At 41.5% G+C, this 22,980-nt stretch overlaps 1 protein-coding gene across 5 annotated transcripts in view; it reads right to left on the bottom strand.

Moving 5' to 3' along the window:
• The window catches only part of LOC146785767 (phospholipid scramblase 1-like), a 644,815-nt gene extending 622,075 nt beyond the window's left edge, over window positions 1–22,740 (bottom strand). For 2 of the 5 annotated variants that reach the window (XM_085633627.1, XM_085633632.1), the window contains exon 1: window positions 16,012–16,062. In XM_085633627.1, the coding sequence (XP_085489753.1) occupies window positions 16,012–16,054 (43 nt within the window). In that variant the 5' untranslated portion in view covers window positions 16,055–16,062. Of the gene's footprint in view, window positions 1–2,836; window positions 3,178–16,011; window positions 16,063–22,618 lie in introns of those variants that run through there. The other 3 variants (XM_085633631.1, XM_085633630.1, XM_085633628.1) reach the window with 3 other exon arrangements.
• Between the last annotated feature and the right edge of the window lie 240 nt (window positions 22,741–22,980).

Here is a 22,980-nt window from a genome sequence, read left to right on the forward strand (position 1 = left end):
ATGCCCCACCGGCATTGCTCAGTAGTGCCCCTGAATCTAAAGGCCTCTTGCCTCTGCCCATGATGTCGCTTTACATTGAAAATACAGATAGCGAGGTACTGTGGTGTAGAGAAGTACCTTCTACGCACCGTATTATCTGTTAAATTCAGTTGCTTCCCGTACAGTTTTGCAGAGCTCACGTTCACCAGAGGGCAACTTGGCGCTGAATCACAGATGTTTATTGTTAACCAACTCAATGGTATTCAGTTTATAAACTCAGAAGGATAGAGGCTGAATGAACCCGCCGAGATTTGAACCTGGGACCATGAGGTCAAACCCAGGCCCCTAGAGTGGACACATTAGCCCCTTAAGCCTCCAGGCCCCACTCCATATTGAAGACAGCTGCAGATCATTAATAGTGCTGCCAAAATTACCCACTGAGACCCTTCCTGTTTCTTTTATATCACGTACCGATTTTGATCTAAAAGAAACTTTTTATAAATTTTCTTGCAAGAACAACCATATTCCTCTGCAGCATGTTCCCACTGGGCTCTCGCCAGGCACCCACAGGAGATAAAAGGAACACAGCCCTTTAAACCATCAGCTCCGCAGTTATTCACGGATATCGGGGTGAGAGAAAGCAGACCCAACTTCCCGTACCATTAGTCTGCATTAGAAACACATCCGCCTGACTTGTATGAGGTAAAGGTATAGACACCCCCTGACCACAGGAACCAATCTTTCTTCGGCCCACGTATACATATAGCGCGTCAGTAATTACCCAGAGGCAGGCTCTAAAACACGTGAAATCCCTTTTTTGATTAAACTTTCTGTGAAGTTTCTAAGCAGCTATTGCAGTGATCTCAACACCGATGTTACACTCGACAAATGGCTGCCCAATGGTAACCTACTATGGGCATATCTACAGCGCGTCAGTAAGTACAGAGGCAGGCTACTAAAAAAGTGGACCCCTTTGCCATTAAACCTTCTGTGCAGTTTCTAAGCCGCTATTGAAGTGATCTCAACACTAATGTTACCCCCGACAAATGGCTGCCTGATGACAACCCATATTGGGCATACCTACAGCTTGTCAATAATTACAGAGGCAGGCTATTAAAACAAAAGTGAACCCCCTTCAAATTAAACTTTCTGTGAAGTTTCTAAGCAGCCATTGAAGTGATCTCCAAAAAACTGCTGTTGCACCCGACAAATGGCTGCCCTATGGCCTACATGAGCACACAGCACGTGCAAAAAATACCACAATACTGGCGGCAGTGCTGGCCCACAGCACTGGCTTGCCGCAAAGGCCCGCATGCCATTTAGTGTCCACAGCTAAAATAGCTTTTGATATCAAGCTAGTTCTAGCATGCCATCTTTTATACTAGTACATAATCATATTCAAAGAAGGTAACTCTCCTTCTAGGAAACCCAGCCATCGCAAATGATAGTACTAAACACTGAAAATGCATTGAGACTGAAATATTTTTGTTGCTGGGTTCATAGCGCTTCTTGTTTACTTCATAATTACATTTTTTGCCAGACTGCCCTTTTTACAATTAGGGTAAAAATAAAATGAAAGGATCTTAGCTACTGGAAAGCATAAATTGATGTGTTCCACTGGCGAATATTTTATTGCCTACTGTAATATTCTCTGGGTGTATTTCCTCTGGTGATAATGCCACATCCTCCATTCCTATTCTTGTGCCTGTCCCAACAAAAAAGCATTTCGGTCTCACCCTCTTATTGCTTACCTTGCAGTCTACCATTACTGATATCACCTTACATTGCTGCACATGAGGGACTATTTGCTCTGTGTCATTCTCTCCTTATCTTGCCCCCTGCCCCCTCTGTTCTTTCTTCTGCCTGCTTACTTTAACAAGCATATATTTCAAATCAAGCACTGTGGGTATAAAGCATGAAGTGTCTTGCATGCCACCGACTGTCTGTCCACATCTATACATCCCAGCCGCTCCTTGTGAGCTGCAACATGATACAGGTTTTTCCTGTCTATAGCGCCCGTATACAGTGGTCAGAAAATAAGCCGTAAAACAAAGGGCCCAGGGACAGGGGATCATCAAAGACTCCTGCGTTATTTAACATACAATGGAAGGCTCTGGAAGGTCTGACGCAATTTCACGGAACTCTACTGGGCGTTCTGGTCTTTCAGTGAGATGTTATCAGCTGCTCTATGGTTTAACAAAGTTACATAATACTTAAACAATTGACATGCTGACAGGGACTCTGGCATCTCTAAAACTGGCTCGACGCGTATGCATTATTGAAAACGTGACAGGTTCCCTAAGGCAGAAAGGCCCACGCCTGGGTCTGCAGGGGCGAGTATGCCACAAGCTGATTTCAAGGCATTTTCTCAGTTTGCAGCAAAAAATACGATGTTTGCACCCGCGGGTAATTCTGCTAGGCGGAGATTAAAAGGCTAGCATGCACTCGGCAATTCCAAGGATCTCCTACATGGGCAAGGCTGAAAACGAGCATTGTGCGGAGCACGGCCTTCCAGGCTTCAGTGAATCAGCATTTACGCGCGTCCCTAGCTAGAGAGCGGGTATATTTACATAGCGCGAAACTCGACCTGAAGGTATTGGAGCGCTTTACCTGAGCAGCACATTTTCTATAAGTTGTGCTGCTTTTTGAATTTCTTCCGTTTTGCAGCAGCTTTATTTATGGCAACTTATTACCTAGAGAGATTAAGTGATTTGCCCAGAATCACAGGTATCTAAAGAGAACACCGGCTCTTCTGTCCTTTGTAGACAATGGCCTGCAAGATACAGAGAAACCGACCGACAGACCTGAATGCGACACTACGTGTTGCGCAACTGAGACTTGAACCCGCACCGATTACCTCACACACAGCTGATCAGCCACAGCAGCCTACTGTCCTTACGCCGATCTTGCGTTTTCCCTCTGTGCTTGCAGGTTTTTTAGCTGCCTCGCTGTAGACTCCTCCGCTGCTCCCGCGCTGCTCACAGCCGGCCCACTCCACTCTACCAACAAGGGCAAAGAACCGTAGGTCGCCTCCTCGGTCTTCCGTAACCTGCAGCGTAACAAGTCTCCAGCCGCCCCGCAGTAGACACCCCCGCTGCTCCCGCTCTGCTCCCAGCCGGCCCGCTCCACTCTGCCGATTAGCCCCCGACAAAGGCAACGAACCGCAGGTCGCCTCCTTGGTCCTCGATCTTCCGTAACCTGCAGCGGGAAACAAAATAAAGAAAATACATTACGGGCCACTGGCGGCCTGGGTGCTGGGCCCGTGGGGAGAGCAGAACAAGAGACTGTTCTGCTCCCCACACCCCCTTTTAAAGGGAGGGGCACGGGCTAGGCCGGTCTAAACCGGCCGGGCCCCCATGCTGGATGCCCGTGTGAACCGGAAGCACTAAAGAGCTTCCGGTTCACGCCCCGCTGACACGCCCCTATTGGACGCATAATGGGAGGTGGGAGTGCTCCCACCTCCTCCTTTCCCCCGGGGACCGGTCCGACCGCCATAATGGCGGCGCGCGCTAATTTAGCGCTCGGCCTTGACCAGGATACTCTCACCGTTTGTGACCACTAATTTGGGTTCTCAGGTAAAAAGCGCATGTATAAATTCAAATGTGGTAGAGTGTTTGTTAGATTCCTGCAAATGTCACTTTATTTAGTTTTTTGCTTTCATGTTTTTTAGGAACTACGGGGGTTACATTCCTCGCCGTTTGGTTGAGATGGTGTTTTCTGTTTCCATATCGTAACTGTTTTGGCGCATTTACTGCATATCATGTGCCTTTCATAAGTAAGTCAGCTACTTTTAAAGGGTGGCTAATGCTGGCCTTCATACTGACCTTTAACTTTAATATAACATAGTTAGTTTTTCACATTTGGATTATGGGATTATAGCTGAGCCCGGTGGCCAATGTGAATGTTTACCTTGGCTGCGTGCATTTGCTTGCACAATTGGAAGAGATGCTCTCTGATAGATCCACCAATAAGACACATTTGTCCGAAAATAAATCCTACATTATTCTTCTTGTTCTTTCCTCCATGCACAAGTTCACCCCTGCCCTCCCTCTCACCCAAATGCACAACTTACTCTGTACTGATTCATCCTAACCTGTCGTGGTTGAGGTACCTTTAATTTTTTTAATACGCTTGCCATTTCTTTCTTGCATAAAGTCTCAAATAATCTGTTCATTTATATTATCGTGACACCAAATGTCTACTTATAAAAAGTCCACTCTGCTTATATGACTGGGTTCTGTTTCAAAGTATTTTGCTTTCAAATTACGATTTTAAGTCTGCTCTGCATAGACTAACTACACACCATGCACAAATGTCATCAGGAGAACACATATACATTTTTGTGTCAAGCGTGCCACTGACCCTCTCATCACACTGACACTACCCCCTATTACCTCACAATTCCACTATCCCGATCATCCCTCCCTCACACTCCCTATATTCTCTCTATACTAGCCGCTTACACATGCTACCTTTCTGTACCACCTTGCACTGAGCAAAACTCCACCTCTCGCCACCCCCCACTCTCTGGGTGCCCCTTCATATCGTCCCTCTCTCACACCTCTCTTGTTCTCTCACGCACTCTTCTAGCTACTCTCCTTTTAGTTCACTTCAGATCTTCAAACACAATTTCTTTCCCATGCCTTTTGAACATTTCCGTCCCTCAAACTCACACTCTCCTCCGCTTCTTAGCGCCTCTTCTGCATACACTTTTTATGCGTCTATGGCCTACTCTCTCTTCTTTCGCTTTCTCACACACCCTTTCTGCTCCTCTATCTAGAGCACATTCACCACTTCATGCACAAACTACCTATCCCTCTCTAGCTTCTTTCTATATATTCCGCGAAGCTCTCACCTACATCTGTTCACCATGTCACATAATTCCACTACAAAAATACACTATACACCACACAAATCCACCCCACACAATTCCACAACTAACAATTCTAATTCATATCACATAATTCCACTCCAAGCAAAATATATCCACTCCACTCTAAAACAAAACACATTTATAAATGGCATTGTCATTTACAATACCAATAGCTCTAACTCTTGCAAATGCGAGACCTATTGCATTGCAAATGCTTGTTGATGTTTACACTTCGGTTTCAAGGTCCTAAACTTTGAAAGGTTGCTGTTTTTTGTTTAACTGACTGCACATATCTGTTGCTCATATTTGTTGCTAAAGTTATTAAGGCTATTCACCAAGGTTCCAAGGCTGCTGGTTCTTGAAAATGAAGTGAACTTTTATGGCAACATATGGCAACACATTAAAAGGGTCAGGCAAGAGCATCAAGAGGAAGCCAGAAAAAGTAAACACGCCTTTATCGTAACATTGTACAGTTTTAAACTATTGTAAAAGCTGCAGTAAGCACTAGCTTCAGCTTATATTAGCAATTCTAGTTACAGAAGCTACCTGTAGGAGCAGACCTGACAGAGAAAAGTAAAGGAAGGAAGTAGAAGGAAAGGAGAAGGGAAAATTAATAAATACATTTCTTGTTCAAGGAAAAAGGTCGCAGCATGCAAGCATTTAAACTCAAACCTACAAGTTCCAGCCAAGCCTCCTTTAGCCAATCCACCCTTGCAAAGAAATTGAGTCGAAAGGGCACGAAGGAAAAACCACCTGTAAAGCAGAGGATGGAGACAGGGAAAACAGAGGGATCCGACAACCACACCAAAAGAGAGATAGGGGATGAGATGGAAAGCGGTGAAGAAATCTCTGTGCTACAAATGTCTTATTCCCCCTTCCTGTAAGGAATGGAAAGAAATACTAGCAGGTCGGGGTGAAATCTTGCGGTCTCAGGCACCAATCCTATTGCTAGCCCCAATGCATGCAAACAGTACCCTCTCTTTTCAAAACAACAGAAATCTTCTATATCAACGGCTGCCCAGATCGAGGTTTCAAAAATATCTTTAACAGATGAGGCCAGGAATCAACAGCCTGTTTGCCAAGACAAGTCCGCCACAGCGCGGGCAGACACCTCCTAGCAATAATAGGGAATGGAAGCAGGGTAGATTTCCACAAGACCTGGAATCCAGTCAGTCCATTAAAAGTATGTTTGAAATTATGCTTGCCGAAATAAAAGAACTGTGGAAACACAGTCTCAGGAAATTGCATACATGTCAGACTGACGCAGATCGAGGAGATAATGACCAAACTGCCCGAACGAATGTCTGAGGCGAGGGCTGAGTCTCAGTTTGTAGGATAAGCTTTGGTCTGTGGAACAGGAAGTTAAGTAATTTGGGTAAAACAAAGAAGCTCTTGTAAGTAAACTACAGGATATAGAAAATTATCATAGACGTTCTTACCTTCGTATAATAGGTGTTCCTAAGGCAGTGGAGGTCCTCATATACGTGACTGGGTCGACTTCCCACTGGAGAAGGCTATCCCAGAGTAAACAGGAGACCTAACTATTGCAAGAGCTCAGAGGGTAGCAGCCCAATGTCCCACAAATGCTATATACCCTCGCACAATATTAGTCAATTTTGCTGATTTCCCAGTTAGGGAGAGCATTTGTCTAAAGCTAGAAAAACAGTCTTTCGACTCAAACAGTGGCTCCATTTTAAAAACTTTTTCGGATACGGCAGCAGTAGCAGCTCAGAGGCGAAGAAACTTTGTCAGGAAGATTGGGGGCACACGCGTCGATTGCACAACAATCAAAACTTAAAGTTCTTGCTACAGGCCAGTTCTATCTCTTCGCTGATGTAGAAAACGCTCAGTCACTTCTGCAAAGTTTGCCTAACTAAGTTTAAAACAAGTGTAGATTTTCAGAATATTTTCATCTAACGTATGATATCTTTTTCTTTTCAACTAAGTGAGGTGTATGCAAGATAATGATAAAAGGCTCCTCATATGACCTCTAAATGGTGCTGATATGGTTTTTTGGGGTCCTTTATGGGGCCAGAAGATCTTTGGTCTTTCCGGAAGCATGAGCGCACAGGGGTGCACAGTCATGACACCCAGGGGTTTCAAAGGTGAGCGAGAGGAAGTGTGGTCCATTCTCTCCCAGGGCACTTCGGGTGATAAGGTTTGCTGGGGTGGGGTGGGGTGGGAGCACAGGGAGATAAGAGAGACGAAAAATGGGAGATTTCATTACTAGCCTTTTTAGGTCAAAATGTTGGAAATGTAGCAAAACGATCGGTAGGGAATGTTTCTGCAAATGTACAGGCCTGCAAAATGATATGTGTCTTATTATTAACTAAGGGGAATATTTAAGGCAGATCTCAAATTTAAAATTAGAGATGTGCTATATGATGTTTTCTTACATGTTAGCTCAGTTGACATCCTAAGTAAACTTTTATAGCAACTTCAATGCACTTAGTCATTTTCCTTCTAATCCAATTTGGTAGCAACACATTTTCTTCTGTAATGTAGCAGGCACCTTTATATGCAGCAAAAGCTGGGCATTTCCAAACTGTTCTTGGTTATATGCTTCTCTTATGCTTCCTAATCTCGGTCCTTTCCTATGGGGTCCTATTTGTTTACAGCAATAAACTCAGTCATCTGACTTTATAGGAAAATGTTATCAATCTGGTTCCATCTTTGAAGGATTAGGCACTTTATTATACATGTTGCTCTTTAAGCTACTAGAAAATTGGGTAGATAATGCTATTTTGTTCAAAGATAGGATGCATTCTCAGGAAAAAATAGAATAGGCTTTTTATTTCCAGATCACTTTATGCCCTATAATCTATGTTAAATGAACAGGACTCCTCTATCGCAGTGACGATCAATACTAAGGTATAAGGATTCCATATGTATTGTCTCCTTAAACGCTAATGGTCTCAATAATAAATATAAAGCACGGGTTACAGATTTATGGGTTGGAATTCATCTCCCAGATATTGTGCTTATTCAGGAGACAAATTATGCGGGCAAAAAAGAACATACATATAAAATGTTCAGAAAACGGACAGGCTATATGTCATCCGCAAATGCTGCTTATAGAGGGGTAGCAATTTTTATCGATAAGCATTTCCTTTCCAAATAAAATGTTCCCATTCTGAGATAGAAGGCAGATGGGGCTTAATTAGCGACCTACTCGATAATATTAGACTTACCATAGCCACAAATTATGCGCTGATCTTAGATAATCCGGCACCCCTGTTAGAGATATACTAGGCATTATTGAATATCTCTGGATCTGAGATTCAAGGGGGTGAACTCAATCTCTTTCAAAACCCAGAGCTAGATTCATCATCCAACAGCCATAAGCAGAATAAGCCACGAATAGTGAGCGCACTAAAGGAATGTATGCAGGGGCTGTATTTGGCAGGTTTATGGTAAGGAGAAAAAACAAAAAAAAATGGAATATTCCTGATTTTCAGCAAAATATAAATCTGCTGCCAGGTTAGATTATTTCCTTTCCTCTAATAATTTGAAATTAATCGGTTGTATGCATATTCCGAATGGTTTTACAGACCATGCCTTGGTTAAGATGGAAGTATCTGGGATTAGGGTTCTAAAAACATCTGAAGGTGGTTTTAAAAAAAAGGACAATCTGGAGAATGAAGATTGGTGTAAAAAACTGTGTTATGAAATAACAAGCTTCTTTCAGACTAGCAATATCAGCACGGGTAGAGACAATTTAGGAGGCATTCTAACAACTATATGGGGCTATATAACTTCCAAAGATATAGCACAAACTAAATGCCTCTGGGCGCATAGGGCAAAGTTAGAGCTAGATGCGAATTGGGCAAATGTGCAATATTTTTGCAATAAAACTTATTAATAAATTGCCACTTAGACAAGTAAGGACATGAATGCAAGAATATTATCGTGCCAGAGGCCACTCTGCTAATACAACATATCTACAAAACATGTATGAGGAGAATGAATAATGCAGGTAGATTGTTCGCATGGAAGGTACGAGAGCACCAAGGCCAAAACAGGGTTATATCCCTCATAGATAAGAAAACAAAAGTTCATATAACGGACTCAGAGCACATAAAGGATTGATTCTTAAAACACTACGAAACAATATATAGTGCACAACAGGATGTGGATGTTCTGAGACTTAGGGGTTTCCTTAGTGAGTTCCCTATTCCTAAGCTACAGACAACCCAAGTACAAGGCTTGGTAGTTAATGTCTCTATTAAATCAAACTAGTTGTGAAATCATTAGCTAATGGAAAGGCCTGCATAGAAGATCGTCTGCCAGCTGAACTGTATAAAAAGTTTTCACCAGTTCTAAACCTGGAGCATGTCAAGTTAACTATTCACATTTTAGAAGGGGGTGAATTCCCGGCTTCATTTTGCACGGCAGTTGTAGTAAGGTTTTTGAAGAAAGATAAGGAAGATATTAACTCATATAGACCTATAAGTTGTCTAATGTCGATCTACTTTTAGCAATCAGAATTTGTAGCAGTTTAGGTCCAGTCATACATCCCAATCATCCCAGTCATACCAGGCAGACAAATATTTTTTGTTTAAATCTCTTTTATTCGAATTATAATCAAAGAGAAAATACTAACAAGCACCAGGCAAAAAGCAGTGATAGGCAAATATTCAGGATTTTCATCGTTGGCCCACATCAGCGGAAACATAAAAGATACAACATAGCACTTAGCCATCAAAATACAAAAAACAGCAGAAAAGTTCGACATGGCTAGCTGGATTGATGAAGCCCCTCCCCACTCAGAAATACCAGCACTAATCAAACATATAGGCTGTCCCCAAGTGCCCAGGTCTAGGACACCGGAGCGAGTGGAACCATGTCTACTATAAACCTGTAGAGAGCGTGGTGCGCTGTTAATGAAGCCTGAAGAGACAGTAGCCTATCATCAAACAATAGGTACAACAATAGGGTAGGGGTATGGATAGCAATACCCGTCATAACAAGAGGGGGGAGAGGGCCAATCTGAATGCGAAACAGCCCTGTAAACCCTAATGGTGAGTAACATGCCATCAACAGCATCCTAGGTTAGACACATTCTAGGAGTACCCAGCTTACCAGGGGCCAACGGCCGCTAACAGCCCAAAAGGCGGCCTGTAACAAGATGTTGGGGGAAAGCCCCCACGTCTGCTTGCCTGTGAAAAAGGAAAAATAACAAAAATGGAACCCAAAAAAGAAACAGAGGAAAGAAAGAGAAGAGAGGATATTAGGAGGAGAGAAGAGAGAATGTGAGAGAGGGCGCAGCTTTCCAGTTGCGAGGAAACAGTGGATGAGGATTAAGCCCCCAAGGCAGAGCGTCTCATCTATCCATCGCCTGGGAGGCGTATCTACCCCCACCCGCCTATCCCAGCTCTTCTTCAGGAGGGCTCATAGACGGGGAGGGACAGCACAAGCATGCTCCAGCTTAGAGGGATGGGAGACTAGGGGTTGCCAAGTACGCTTGAATTTGGCGTCAGTGTGGGCTAACCAATGGGAGAGGAGCTCCATCGCCATTACCATCCATAGTCGGGTGAGCCACAATGAGGAGGGAGGGGTCAAGGCCTTCTTCTAATGAAGCGCTAAAACCTGCTTTGCCGCATTAAGCATGTGGAGAGTCAGGTGCCAGTCCGAGTGAATCATTGCTTTAAGAGAGCGAGGCTGGAGCCCTAAAATCACTACCCCTGGTGCACTCGGAATGGGAAAGCCCAGCCCCTCCCTGATGTGGCTCAAGATCTCCTTCCAAAAAATCGTTATGAGCGGGCAAGACCACCGCATGTGCATAAAAGAGCCGGGAGCGGTCTGGCAGCGCCAGCAGATAGGTGTGGAATTGAGGCACATATTTTGCAATCGATGGAGGGTGTAGTACCAATGAGTCATGATTTTGTAAGCTGTTTCCTGTTGTGCAATGCTTTTAAAAGTGCCAGGAATGTCCCTCCACAATTTTTCCCAGCGGTCAGAGGGGATGTCCTCCTCAAGGTCCACGTGCCACCGCTGTTGATAGTTATGAGATGGGAGCGCATGTGAGTGTTGAAGGACCTTATATGTCCTGGCGATCAGGCCATCAAAGGAGCGGACTAAGGACTAAAAGGGGGTAAATGGGCGTGTAGCGCCCTCCGTGTATGGAGGCGCATGACAATTATTTTTTAATTCTAACTTTCTGATTGAACCCTTGGATTATGTTTTACAAAAAAAAAAAATCCTGTGCACGTTATGCTTTTAGGCACCGAAAATGATTTGATTTAGTGTGGTGAGAAATCCTTTTTACTTTACATGGCAAGTTTGGGTTCCCCTCTAATTTTATTAAAATAATTTCCGGTTTATATAAAGGTGCCTCTGTGAAAATAATTATCAATTACAGCAATTTTGGCACATGTAATGTCAGCAGAGGTACAAGACAGGGTTGTCCTCTGTCACCAATACGTTTTGCTCTTTTTATAGAGCGGCTAACCAATGCTGTTTGAAATAATTCAGACATATTACCATCACTGCCAAGAATGTCTAGTATTACATTATATGCTGATGATATGGCTTTGTTTCTAAAACCAGATTCAGCTAACTAAAAGAGGGTGTTTGACATTTTTAATGACTATGAATCATTATGAGGTATAAATAAACTAAAAACATAGATTTTATTATGCAATAGCGCACTCACACTTTATTAACTGAACTCCATTCAGCAGTTAATTTAAGGCTCAAGAGATACTTAGGGATATATGTTTCATAAAATGTTACTGATCTATATTTTTGTTAAAATATGTTGTCCTAATAAGTAAGATTAAGAGGCTGTTTGTAAAATGGGCGAAGTTACCTTTGCCAATAATGGGTCGTGTGGCTTTAATTCGAATGTCTATGCTACCTCTGTGTAATTTTTTGTTTGCTGCTATCCCAAATGCTGTACAGATTACGGGGCATATTATCAAGGGTTGGCAATAACATTATCGCCGCTTTAGCGTCCGTTTTCGGGCGAAAAGCGGTGATAATTTTATCGCATTATCAACAAGGACACTCTAGCGTGTGTTTCCTTGCCTTAGCGCCCATTGTCAGCACGCCTCCATCACATCGTTAATGAGATGCAAAGGAGGCATGCCTGACAAAACTCCATGGGAAAATATCGCTAACCCAGCTTCATGATATCATCAACGAGGGGTAGCGATATTTGAAATCGCGTTAACTATGCCTTAACGCAGGAATTTAACGTCTGTTAAATTCCTGACTAAGGCATACCTAACATGGGAGGTGGATTGTGGGGTAAGACCACAGGGCCCTATCATCAACCATATCGCCGTTTTCCACGGAACATCGCTGGAAAACCAGCGTTGTTCCACGGAAAACTGCGATATCCCCACTATCGCTGGAATTGTTATCACCTCGGTGATACACATTGTTAATAACATGCTAACCGGGCGATAAATTCCAGCAATAGACGGCGATAAATAAAAAAGCGCTAAGCGTGCTTTGCGATATTTATCGCCATCTATTGATGATATACCCATACAAGAAAGCAGGGGATCTATTCAGCATTTGCATGGGCTAAAAAAAATGCCTAGAATGGCAATGGACATAATATGCAGGCAGGATAAAGAAGGAGGGCTGACCTTTCCCATCTTGAAAGGATATTACTTTGTAAATTTTGCACATATCACATATAGATATTTTAAGCACCGCGTGTGATACAGTTAGACAATTTTGTAAGAATGTTTTTAGAATTGATCTTTCAGGAATCTGAAATCGTTGAGTTTTCATGCCTTACGAATGCTCCCAAAAAAGTCAGATACAAGACCCTACAGTGGACCATTAAGCGCAGACAGCAAATGCTTTTCCATTATGATGTCCCTCCTATTAAGGAAGTCACCTATTTAATGGATATACATATTAGGGATCAACCCTTGTTAGATTAAAATGAAGCTGCCGGATAGGAGAGAAATGGGTATTGTACGATATGGGACTTTCTTGATGCAGAAAATGGAAAAGTTGGAGGCCAGTCGAGCCTAGCATTACGTTTTTCAATCAGCAATGCAATGCTCCTTTATTAATATTAGATACTTTCTATAGGATATGGACCCTAAGGTATATTGGCAACCTTGGAGCTTGTAGAGCACCTGATAGAATCTAGCATTTGTAGATCTATTAGTTGGCGGGTTTCCTCTCTCTGAACAAACAAGGATGTTAAGGTCCAAGACAAGGTGCAGGACAAATGGAAGGCTAAAGAAAATCTATGGATTTCTGCTACAACTTGGGATAAAATAAATGGACTAAATTTTGCCATATTTAAGGGGGTGCACTTATGGCGTACGCAATTTTATACCAAATGGCTGCTTTACAGAACTTCAAGTTTCTTACCTAGAATTAACCCCCACATCTCTGTGAATTGTTTTAGATACTCGATGGAAGGGGGCGGGGGGATTGGACCCATATTATATGGAGCTGTTCAAGAGAATTCTGGACTGGGATTGATCAGTCCTGCCTAATGTTAGTCTTTTGCAAAAAAAGATTATTTATTATTGTTTTACTAGCAAGATCATTAATTGTCCAAAAATGGTATGCTGGAGAAGCTCCAAAATGTGAACATTGGCGGTCCAAATTATGTAGAATCAGGGAAGGTGAAAAAAGATACTCGCTAAGATCAGGCTCCTACAGGAAATTCTTAAAACTTTGAGAAACATTTGGCTAAAATGTATTATAGGTAATATGTGCAATGCAGAAGTATGGATTTATGGCAATTTTCTTTTTTTTAGCTTGTTAGTCACATTTCTAAAGCGATTGTAATTATGTAATTGCTTCTTTTGTGTTTCCTTTTCATTTATTTAATGGCTGACTATGTAATTTATGAATTCTTTCAATAAAACATATAATAAAGAAAAATAAATACCTAGAAAATAGAGTCAAATGCTATAACCTTTCTCTCTTTGGAAGAAAATTAAGTGTTTTTTTCTCACCTTGCTGAATTGCCTAAACTGAAATTCTGTTTAGAGGTATAGAAATTTAGAATTGAGCATCATCTTGTTTGGTAGCCCTAAGTGTGAGGGCAATATGAGATACTGGGAACTGTTTTTCTTGTATGAATGTAAACTTTCACTTGTTATATATATAACAAGATTGATTAATGAAAAGAAGCTATTTGAAAACATCTTGTTATGCCAGTATCTCTGATGTTTTAAAAGATTTATGTCTTACTACACTATTGAAAATAAAATACTGAAATCTCAGAGAGGAGTATTGAAGCCTACCTGGAGAGCAATATTATAAAAGACAGGTGACAGTAACTTTAGGAGAAAGTACGAATCCTTGGACACCATACTTTGCTTCTGCCATCTCTGAACAGATACATAAGCGGGAGGAGGCGGTGCCTAACATTGTATGCTGACATGTCCACATCGGAGCATGCGCAGTATGTCAGGTGAAATTACTCTTTGTCTCCCAAGGTGTAATGGGAGCTGCAGTTCAGTACTCCTGTAATTATGATATCTTACACTGGTAGCCCGGTGGTTGGCGCAAGTGTCGACCACGAGATTCTGACCATTGACTTCAGGCTAACGAGCTAAAAAACATGTGTGCACCATGAAAGTGTCTAATAGTTAAAAATAGCTGCTAGCTGGAATTTTTCTGTGATGTATTAGAGACGTTTCAAATAACTATTCAGCAAGAATGAACGTCAAGACAATTGCTGTTGGTTTTTCCCGTACAGAAGGTTTATTTCATGATGAAAAAATGTTGCAAAACAGGAATAGAAACATGCATGCCCTACCTTAGAACAATGGCAGTGTTTTGTTTTTAACATGCCACCACCCACATTCTAGAAACATTTTACAGTAAGGGGTGTTCGTATGCAACATCCAAGAAACCTGACACATTCCCAGATTTACAAAGTGTCGTCAATCAGGAAATGCACACATAGAAGGAGCAAAACACCATTAAAGATTGTTTTTGTGCAGTAAGGTGTCCCTTCCTGCACAACAATCATCCCTGCAACTCAGGCAACCTTGCACCATGGCACAAGGGTGTGTGTGTTGGCACACACTACAAAACATGCCACAACCCACATTCTAGAAACATTTTACAGTAAATAAGTGTACAATATTACTCATCTCTTTCGACCACAAAGGAAAGTGCAACAGATTTTGGTACACTGTGAAGTTACTAATACTTTAATGAGCTATTCTCCATAGTTACCACCTGCCGTTTTTCAAACAAGCAGATTTAAAACTGTTCTGTATGTCACTACACATTTCTTTTTTCACTCATTCCCACCCTGGGCCAACCTTGTTACTGTAGGTATGCTGATGGCCAGTAAATGTTTGTATATTCCTGCCAGTTTCTCCCCCTCTTCCCTACATTCCATCTCCGTGTGCTATCAAGTGGCCAAAAGTGACCATGCTGGCAAATGACACTGTTGTGGCCAGTGATCTCGGACGCTGATAAGAAGAGTTTATCTGGGCCCTTTTCACTTATGGAATCATTAATTTGAGGATTGTGTTATTGAGCGTTTAGTGTTAAGCACTGTCCATCTAGTCATTTCCTGGATTTTGTGAGGTTATCTGCTGCCAGATAGTATAGTTAGAATGCAGATCCGGTAAGTTTTATGCACAGCACTTTTATAAAGAGCAGCTGATTAGGATTTGTGCCTGTGCCCGCAGCAACCTGCTGCAAGTGAAAGCTAACATCAACGCATCCATGGCTGCCACACTTTGCTCCCATGTACATCATCAGGGAGGACGTGGTGCCTAACACAGCGTGGTGACATGTCCACATTGGGGCATGCGCAGCATGTTAGGGGATGGTACCCGTTCTGCCCCATGGTGTGATTGGGAGTTGTAGTTCAGTACTCCTGTAAGTATGGGAACTTGCAATGGTAATACAGAAAGACAGTGAACAAGATGATTGATATCTTTCTACTGCTCACCACATAGACCAGTACAGCAGACTTTAGTACACTGTCAAGTCAATAATGCTTTAATGAGCTATTCACCATAATTACCACCTGCCATTTTTTTAAAAAAACAAAGCAATTTGAAAACTATTTTCTGTTTCATCACACACCAGAAGGGTAGCATTCACCCCAAACTGTCAGTTGTAATAAGTACTTATGGGTCTGATGTATAAAACAAGTATCCCCATTCTGTGTCTATGGAGAAATGATTTGGTGCATAAGGACCTACCTTCCTTAACCAGGAAGACAGCGCTGGTGTCCCTTCCAACCATTGCCTTATTATAACAGCTCCTGGTTGAATAAAAGAAAGCAGATTAAACCCTAACCATTCTGCTTACCGCTGATATGCCAATTGGCATAAAGAAAATGGAGTCTGCGTCCCCGGAGAATACGCTAACGGGCCAGAATCTCCCAAATGTCACAGATATTCATTGGCCATTGGGTCAATGTGGCCCACCCAGAAGGGATGGGGCCTCCTGCACGGCAAAGGCTGCAGGGACCTGTTTCTTGCCCTTAACATGTACTCTGAGCTATTAATGACCAAACTACTGATTGGTTAAAAAAAAGTCATAAATAGGATGCCGTGTGCCCCTTACACACCTGAGTCCAGTGTCACTGAGCTTGATTCACTAATGATAGCATATGGACATATTTTTGCAATTTTTTGCTTGTCAGCACCGTGAAAGCATACATAAAATAAATGCAGGTAGGGTGAGGGAGAGGGCAGGTTTAGCTTGTCTTTCAATTGCCATGGAATTAAAAAAAGGGTACAAAAGAATTCGGGTTCACAATTAACAAGCAGCAATCTCTAAATAAGATCCTAAATGAGTGTACCATTACACATGTTTAGATAAGATTCTACATCTACAAAATGAACATCATCAAAATAAGCATCAACAATGAATTGAAAAAAGGTCAGATTATTAAGCATTGTACAATATACTAAGGCAAGTATCAATACTTTTTTTTTTTACTAAAAATACGTTTATGCAATTATTTTAAATAGTTTAAACGCATGTGTGCACAAAGGTTTGATGACCCTTCCACGTGCCGAATATTACTTTTGTAATAAATCGGAAATCTGACTAAGCAGATTTGTGTAATGCTCCATTTTTTTTAATCCTCATTTCACCATCAGTCATATAGCCTGTCTAGGCTAAGTTGTTTTACTGGATATGCCCCACCAGACTGATATACTCATTACTGAACAGATGTTTCCACCCTCAGTACTACATGGTGTAGTAATTGGATGGTTGGCCTGATTTCCAAGTCACACATAGCTCTCTGATTACTCAACATATCCATCTAGGAAACCTGATCTACCGCTCTGACCTAGTGGACCATGTTCAGAACATCCACAGATATCAAATGTTTGCACATTTGCCTATGTGCCAAAAATATCAATTAAAAGAGCAGCTGCTCCTCTGCTTTATTTATTTGCCCACTAAGCGCAGCATCAGTACCAAATAATGATAAAGTATTGCTTGGCTTTACTTCAAGTTTGAAAACCTCAGACAGGAAAGTACTCGCATACTGTCAAAATAAAGAAAGATTTAGACATTCAATAGAGAGATTCTTGTCATCCACTTCGGATAAACCTCACTTTAGAAGGTGATATTTTAGCCAATTTTTTAGAGCCCAGCATATTGTATGTAATGTAGAAAGATGAATGTGCATGAAAGGGGCAGGCTTTATTTTGTCACAGAGTAGTGTAAAGGATTTTCACTCAGATCCACTAATCCTCCCATTTCCAATGCAGTCTCTCACAATAAAGCTTGTTCTCTATGCAGATGATCTCCTGGTATATTCTGCAAGGGGAACAACCTTTACAACGAAACTTTGACAACGCGTGCAGTTACATCGCGGATTTTACAACGAACGCGATGTAACCACGCAATGCCATTACAACGCAAGTCTTTACATCGACTTGCGCTAGATGGCGTGCTAACATTACAAATAGTGTAGTTTACTATCCCAACACCTTCCCTACTGTTAAGTGGACTGGAGTTGGAATAGTAAATTATGCTTTTCTAATGTTAGCACGCCATCTAGCGTAAGTCGATGTAAAGACTTGCGTTGTAATGGCATCGCGTGGTTACATCGCGTTTGTTGTAAAAACCGCGATGTAACTGCACGTGTTGTAAACACACGCGTTGTTACGTCATACATCCATTCTGCAAACCCCTACCTCGCCATACCAGGCTACAAGTCCTAGCTGAAGAGTTTGGTCAGCTCTCAGGATATTACATCAGCAAGGAAAAAAACAAGATTATATCATGGTCTAAAGGTTGCTGGACACATCATTTAAAGCACCAAATACAATATTCAGCGGTCATAATCACCAAGAAACTAGAAGATATCATTACAACAAACACAACAAGGGTAGTGAAGGAAATGAAAATATGGCTAAGGAAGTAATGGAAGCATATGGTTGATCAAACCAAATAAAACTGATGATTCTCCCCAAACTGACCTCTTTGCTAAATTGTATACCATTATATTCCCTAAGAAAGAGATAAAGAGACTTCAAGGAGAAGTGAGTTCCCTTATTTGGGGGCGCAAATCCCCTAGACTCTCATAGAAAAAGCCTAGGAACCAGCTAAAAAATGGCAGCTTAGCACTACCTCATTTCCAAATATATGCCTTTCAGTTTAGGAACTTTCGTATGCTAAGCTCAGCCACAAACTTGTCCTCCATAGGGCATCTCTTATCAGTGATGCTAGAAGAGTGTGGCCTGGATGAGCTCCGTAGAGGTTTGGAAACCCAAAGTTCATCAAAAATTCAGGCTAAAGACACTCAAAGCCGTCCTCCGAATATTGAGTATATTGAGAAATATCTTTGGAATACCCTAATATTTTAATATTTCCCTAATCTGGGTTTCTGCAGAAACACCTGATTGTATGAAGGATAAACTCACCATCCCTCTTAGTTTCTGGACATGGGGAGACTTCAGAACAGTATCACGGTTAATATCATGCAGTTTTTCTTCATGGGGGTGAAAAAAGAAAGGCCACCCCAGTGAATCGTGACAATAATCACCTTTAATAGATTCACAAAGGAGTCAATGGTGCACTAACCAAGATGGCAGCTAATCTGTAGTCTCTGACACAAACCTGCTTACAGGCGATTATTTTGATAATGTGAGACAAGATTCCTGCTCTCTTCTCTCAGCAACTGCTTTCTGAAGTCGCTGGTCTCATGCCGTGAGAATGTTTTGTGACTTTTTCCAGTTAGGGAGCGGTGGAACTTTCTCCTGACAGCTTTACTCCTGGTAAGAAGTGGCCATCTCATGTGAAGTGGGTGGTCTGTCGACCTGACTTTCCTTGGTTAAACCAATTTCTTCATCTGACTCCCTCTTAAAGGGATTGTTTTTCGTTGGCTTCTTAATGCCTTAAAGGGCTTTTTCCTCTCCTATTCTATTACATTGGATACCATCTGCATAATAATATTGGAAGAATTCTTGTTACCTATTAATATTTATCTCAGAGAGTTACTACAAGACTCTCCATATCCTGATTCTCCTGTGATCTGTTAATGAATAACTGTTTTAAATTTAAATACTGCTTATACCACATTAATTACAATCAATTCGCCATTTACCTCATTTCATCCAATTTGATACCACAGTAACTACCGACTATCTGGATTACACTCTGTCTGACACTGCTTTTGTGCCTTTATTCAGCATCAGTAAGTGCTGTATTGTTACCATCCATTCTACAAAAGTCAATACTGAAATAAAACAACCACCGGCTCATCCCAAAAAATGGAAACAAACTGCTTTCCCTCTACCTATAAATCTACAGTAGTGGAATCACAAAAAGTATCATTAACAAAAAAATTGGAAGAAATTCAATCAATTCATCTCAATACACACGCTATCTCCACCGAATCAAAGCATATCCAATGAGACATTGCCTCTCTCTCCATGAAAGCATTCAACAACGAGATACAAATACAGCATAATTCCAAAGCAATCTCAGTTATGGCTCCTTTAGTTAACCAGATGCCTCCTATGCAAACAGCTATAATAGACCTGGAGAACAAGAACTGAAAATATAATTTACAGATATTTAATGTTCCAGATAATATTGAAGGACAGAACCGTAGACTCTATTTGGAATCTACTTGAACTCAATTGCTTAACATTACATTTCCAGAAAAGTTGTAAATTGATGTGGCACATTCCCTTCTCGCCCCAATCCACATCAAATCAAGCCCAGATAAATTATATTTAAAATTTTGCACCATCATCATCTGCTTCTTATCAGAGAAGCTGCAAGAGAAATTCTAACACTAATTATAAAGGGCAACAGATTTTGTATTTACCAGGATTTTGCAAAGGAAACTGTGAAACTTTGTCTTCAATGCTCCGAACTATGACCTAGACTGAAATATGCAGGATATAAATATGGACTTTTAGATCCATCTATTTTGTGTATTTGGAAAAACATTATTTTTAAATCTTTTTTCTCTCCCTCAGATGTGATACAATATCTTGATCAACATGATCCTATCTCCATGGATTCTCAGCCCTCAGGAGCAGCAGTTGCCTAATATCGCCTTCCTCAAAGCATATTCTATCTTTATGTTCACAAAAGTAGGTATAGGCAGTGAATTATGTCTTGTTTCGCACCTTTGTTGCTACTCCTCATTTAATATGTGATCTTACAGTATGACCTGTTTGTTGTGCTGTTCATCCTGAGTGTCTTGTTTTTATTAGCGACTCTATGTTTATTTTTCTGTTTCTTTTCTCCTCTTCTCTCATCCCTATTTTACAACTGTATTCATCGACATAAACTATGTATTGTCTCTGTTAATGTGAAAGGTCTTTAACATCCAGTTAAGAAGCATAAATTAAATACTTATGCTGCTCTCTCCATGCATTCGGAATATCTTGATCTGTTTCTAGATCAAATGTATGCTTCCAGATGGACTGAGCATTTTCAAGTTTTTGTTTTTGTGTTTGCTTCCATTTGACGGGAGTTTTGAAAATGCTCCAGCCTAGCGGGAACAAACACACGCTCTCCTGGCTATGCCATTGCAGTCAGAGAAACCTCTGTGTTTGGAAGTGAGCTCTCAGGGACACAGCAAGTGAAACAACCCTGTGTCCAAAAAACACACCTTGGAGGACGTGGGGCAACCCTCCCTTTTTTAAAAGATAGCAGTCGTGGGGGATGGGGTCCTCATGGCCTTTTCAAAGCTCAGAGAGGGCATCCTCCCCTTAAAATAGACTTCGGGCACCAGGGTATGCGGTCCCTGAGACCAAATACAGCCTTGAGAGAGGGTCCACTTGTTCCCTCCCCTAATTATATTGGGCTCTGAGGATGGGCTCTGTGGGGACCAAAGCAGCTTATGGAGGGGGGGCACAAACTTCCCTCCCCTTAACACAGAATTTGGGACTGGGGTAAGGGTCCCCAGGGCCGAAACTGGCCTGGGGAGGGAAGTCTCATGCACCCCTTCCTTTAAAAAATACTTTGGGCCCTGGGGATGTGGACCTCAAGGCTGGAAACTGAATTAAGGGGTCTCCACAAACCCCGGCTGCAAAAAATAAAAAAATGATGTTCCCCTGGGCCCTGGCCCACCCTGGGAGGGGGCATGTAAAAAATGCACGGGATCCTGCATTTCTTTTTTAAACACTTTTTTGCTCTAGATCATCTGCAACTCTGTGGCAATGTTTATTTTTTATAAAACATTACTGGGCCAAGGCGGGGTCCCACCAGGCCTAGGGTGTCAGTTATTTTTTTAATCTTTTGTAGGACTTTTGACTGGGCCAGAGTTTTAAAATGCCTCCCTCCACATCCTGATTGAGGTAGCGCCCAAACTTCTAAATCAATTTACACACAAAAATCTCTTTCTGGACCAAAATCTAGCTTTCTGTTGAATGTGGTGTATCTGTGTGTTTGAAGTAGCTTAGAACTCCTTGAATGCACAGAAATATGTTGGGGCACATTTACAAAACAGAGAGCATCACAGAGCCATATTTTCAAAGATATGGCGCTGTTGTTCTCTTCCCTGATGCTGGTGTTCAAACAGGCTGGTTACTGCCATATTACATCTTTGCACCACCATTGGTGTCTAGCACAGGTTTTTACCAGTACAAAATACTACTCCAAGACAAACTTTAAAACGTTTACCACACTGTAGGAGTTCTGTAAAGTGCAGTATTCATACATATTTGGAAGAGTTAGAATAAATGAAAGCATTCCTCCTTGTTAGCACCTGCCTCAAAGAGGTGGAATATTTTATTGCAAAGTCATGTGTAGTACTTTTATTAGATAGGGCTTTGTGTCAAAAATCATGGGTTGTAGCATGGGAATGCCCATGTACCGCTCATAAGCCGCCCCCTGATAATAAGTAGCACAAAGAAAGCAAAACACTATTTGTGTTATTGTAAAGGCTAATTTCCAGATCAAAAACAGTTTTGTGCTATAAAGTAAATTTATCAACACTTTGATTTAGTTTATTTCACTTTTTGTTACTTTGCACTTGTGCAAAGGAATATTAGGTCTGTCTGACTGTGTCTAGTTCCTTACAAGTGTCTCTACAACTTCCTTCATATCCCCGAGGTGTGTTTATATAGTCACTTTGTAAATCTTTTATAGATAATTAACATAAAGACGTGGTAACGAGTTTTAGAAACTTCATATTGAAGTGTGAACTGTGACAACACTCTCAAAAGAAAACCAGACACTCTTTCTATGAATAAAAAAAGGCTCTGAGCCACAGCAGCCCCATAAATATAAACTTTATTGTGCAAAAAATAGTATCTACTTCTTACTATCTACAATACTGTACATTAAATGGAAAGAGTGGAGACATAAAAGTACACTTACTGTAAGCGTTTATTTGCCTGAACCGATGGCTGAAATTCACCTGGAGGTTTCACGTTGTTGGCACTTGCTCGGTGCGACAATGAATGCTTCTTAGCTGCATCAGGCTTCGTCACATTCCAAACTGCTTCACTTCCTCCTACGTAGTGAAACTATATTTAAAACGTAAAAGTATTGCTGTTATTGAAAAAAAGGCTTGGCTGGTGTGTCCCAGGGAAACTGTTTGTTGCAGGGATTCTGCTTATGCACAGAACTATGCGCAGGAGACCAGGACCTCAGAGAATTGTGGTGTACCAGAAACTCCCCTCAGAACCAAGAACCCCTTATCCGACTAGCTTAGTATCCCATTCGTTAGCCTAGATCTA

Source organism: Triturus cristatus, chromosome 11 (assembly GCF_964204655.1).
Source record: "Triturus cristatus chromosome 11, aTriCri1.1, whole genome shotgun sequence".
NCBI classification, from domain to species: Eukaryota; Metazoa; Chordata; class Amphibia; order Caudata; family Salamandridae; genus Triturus; species Triturus cristatus.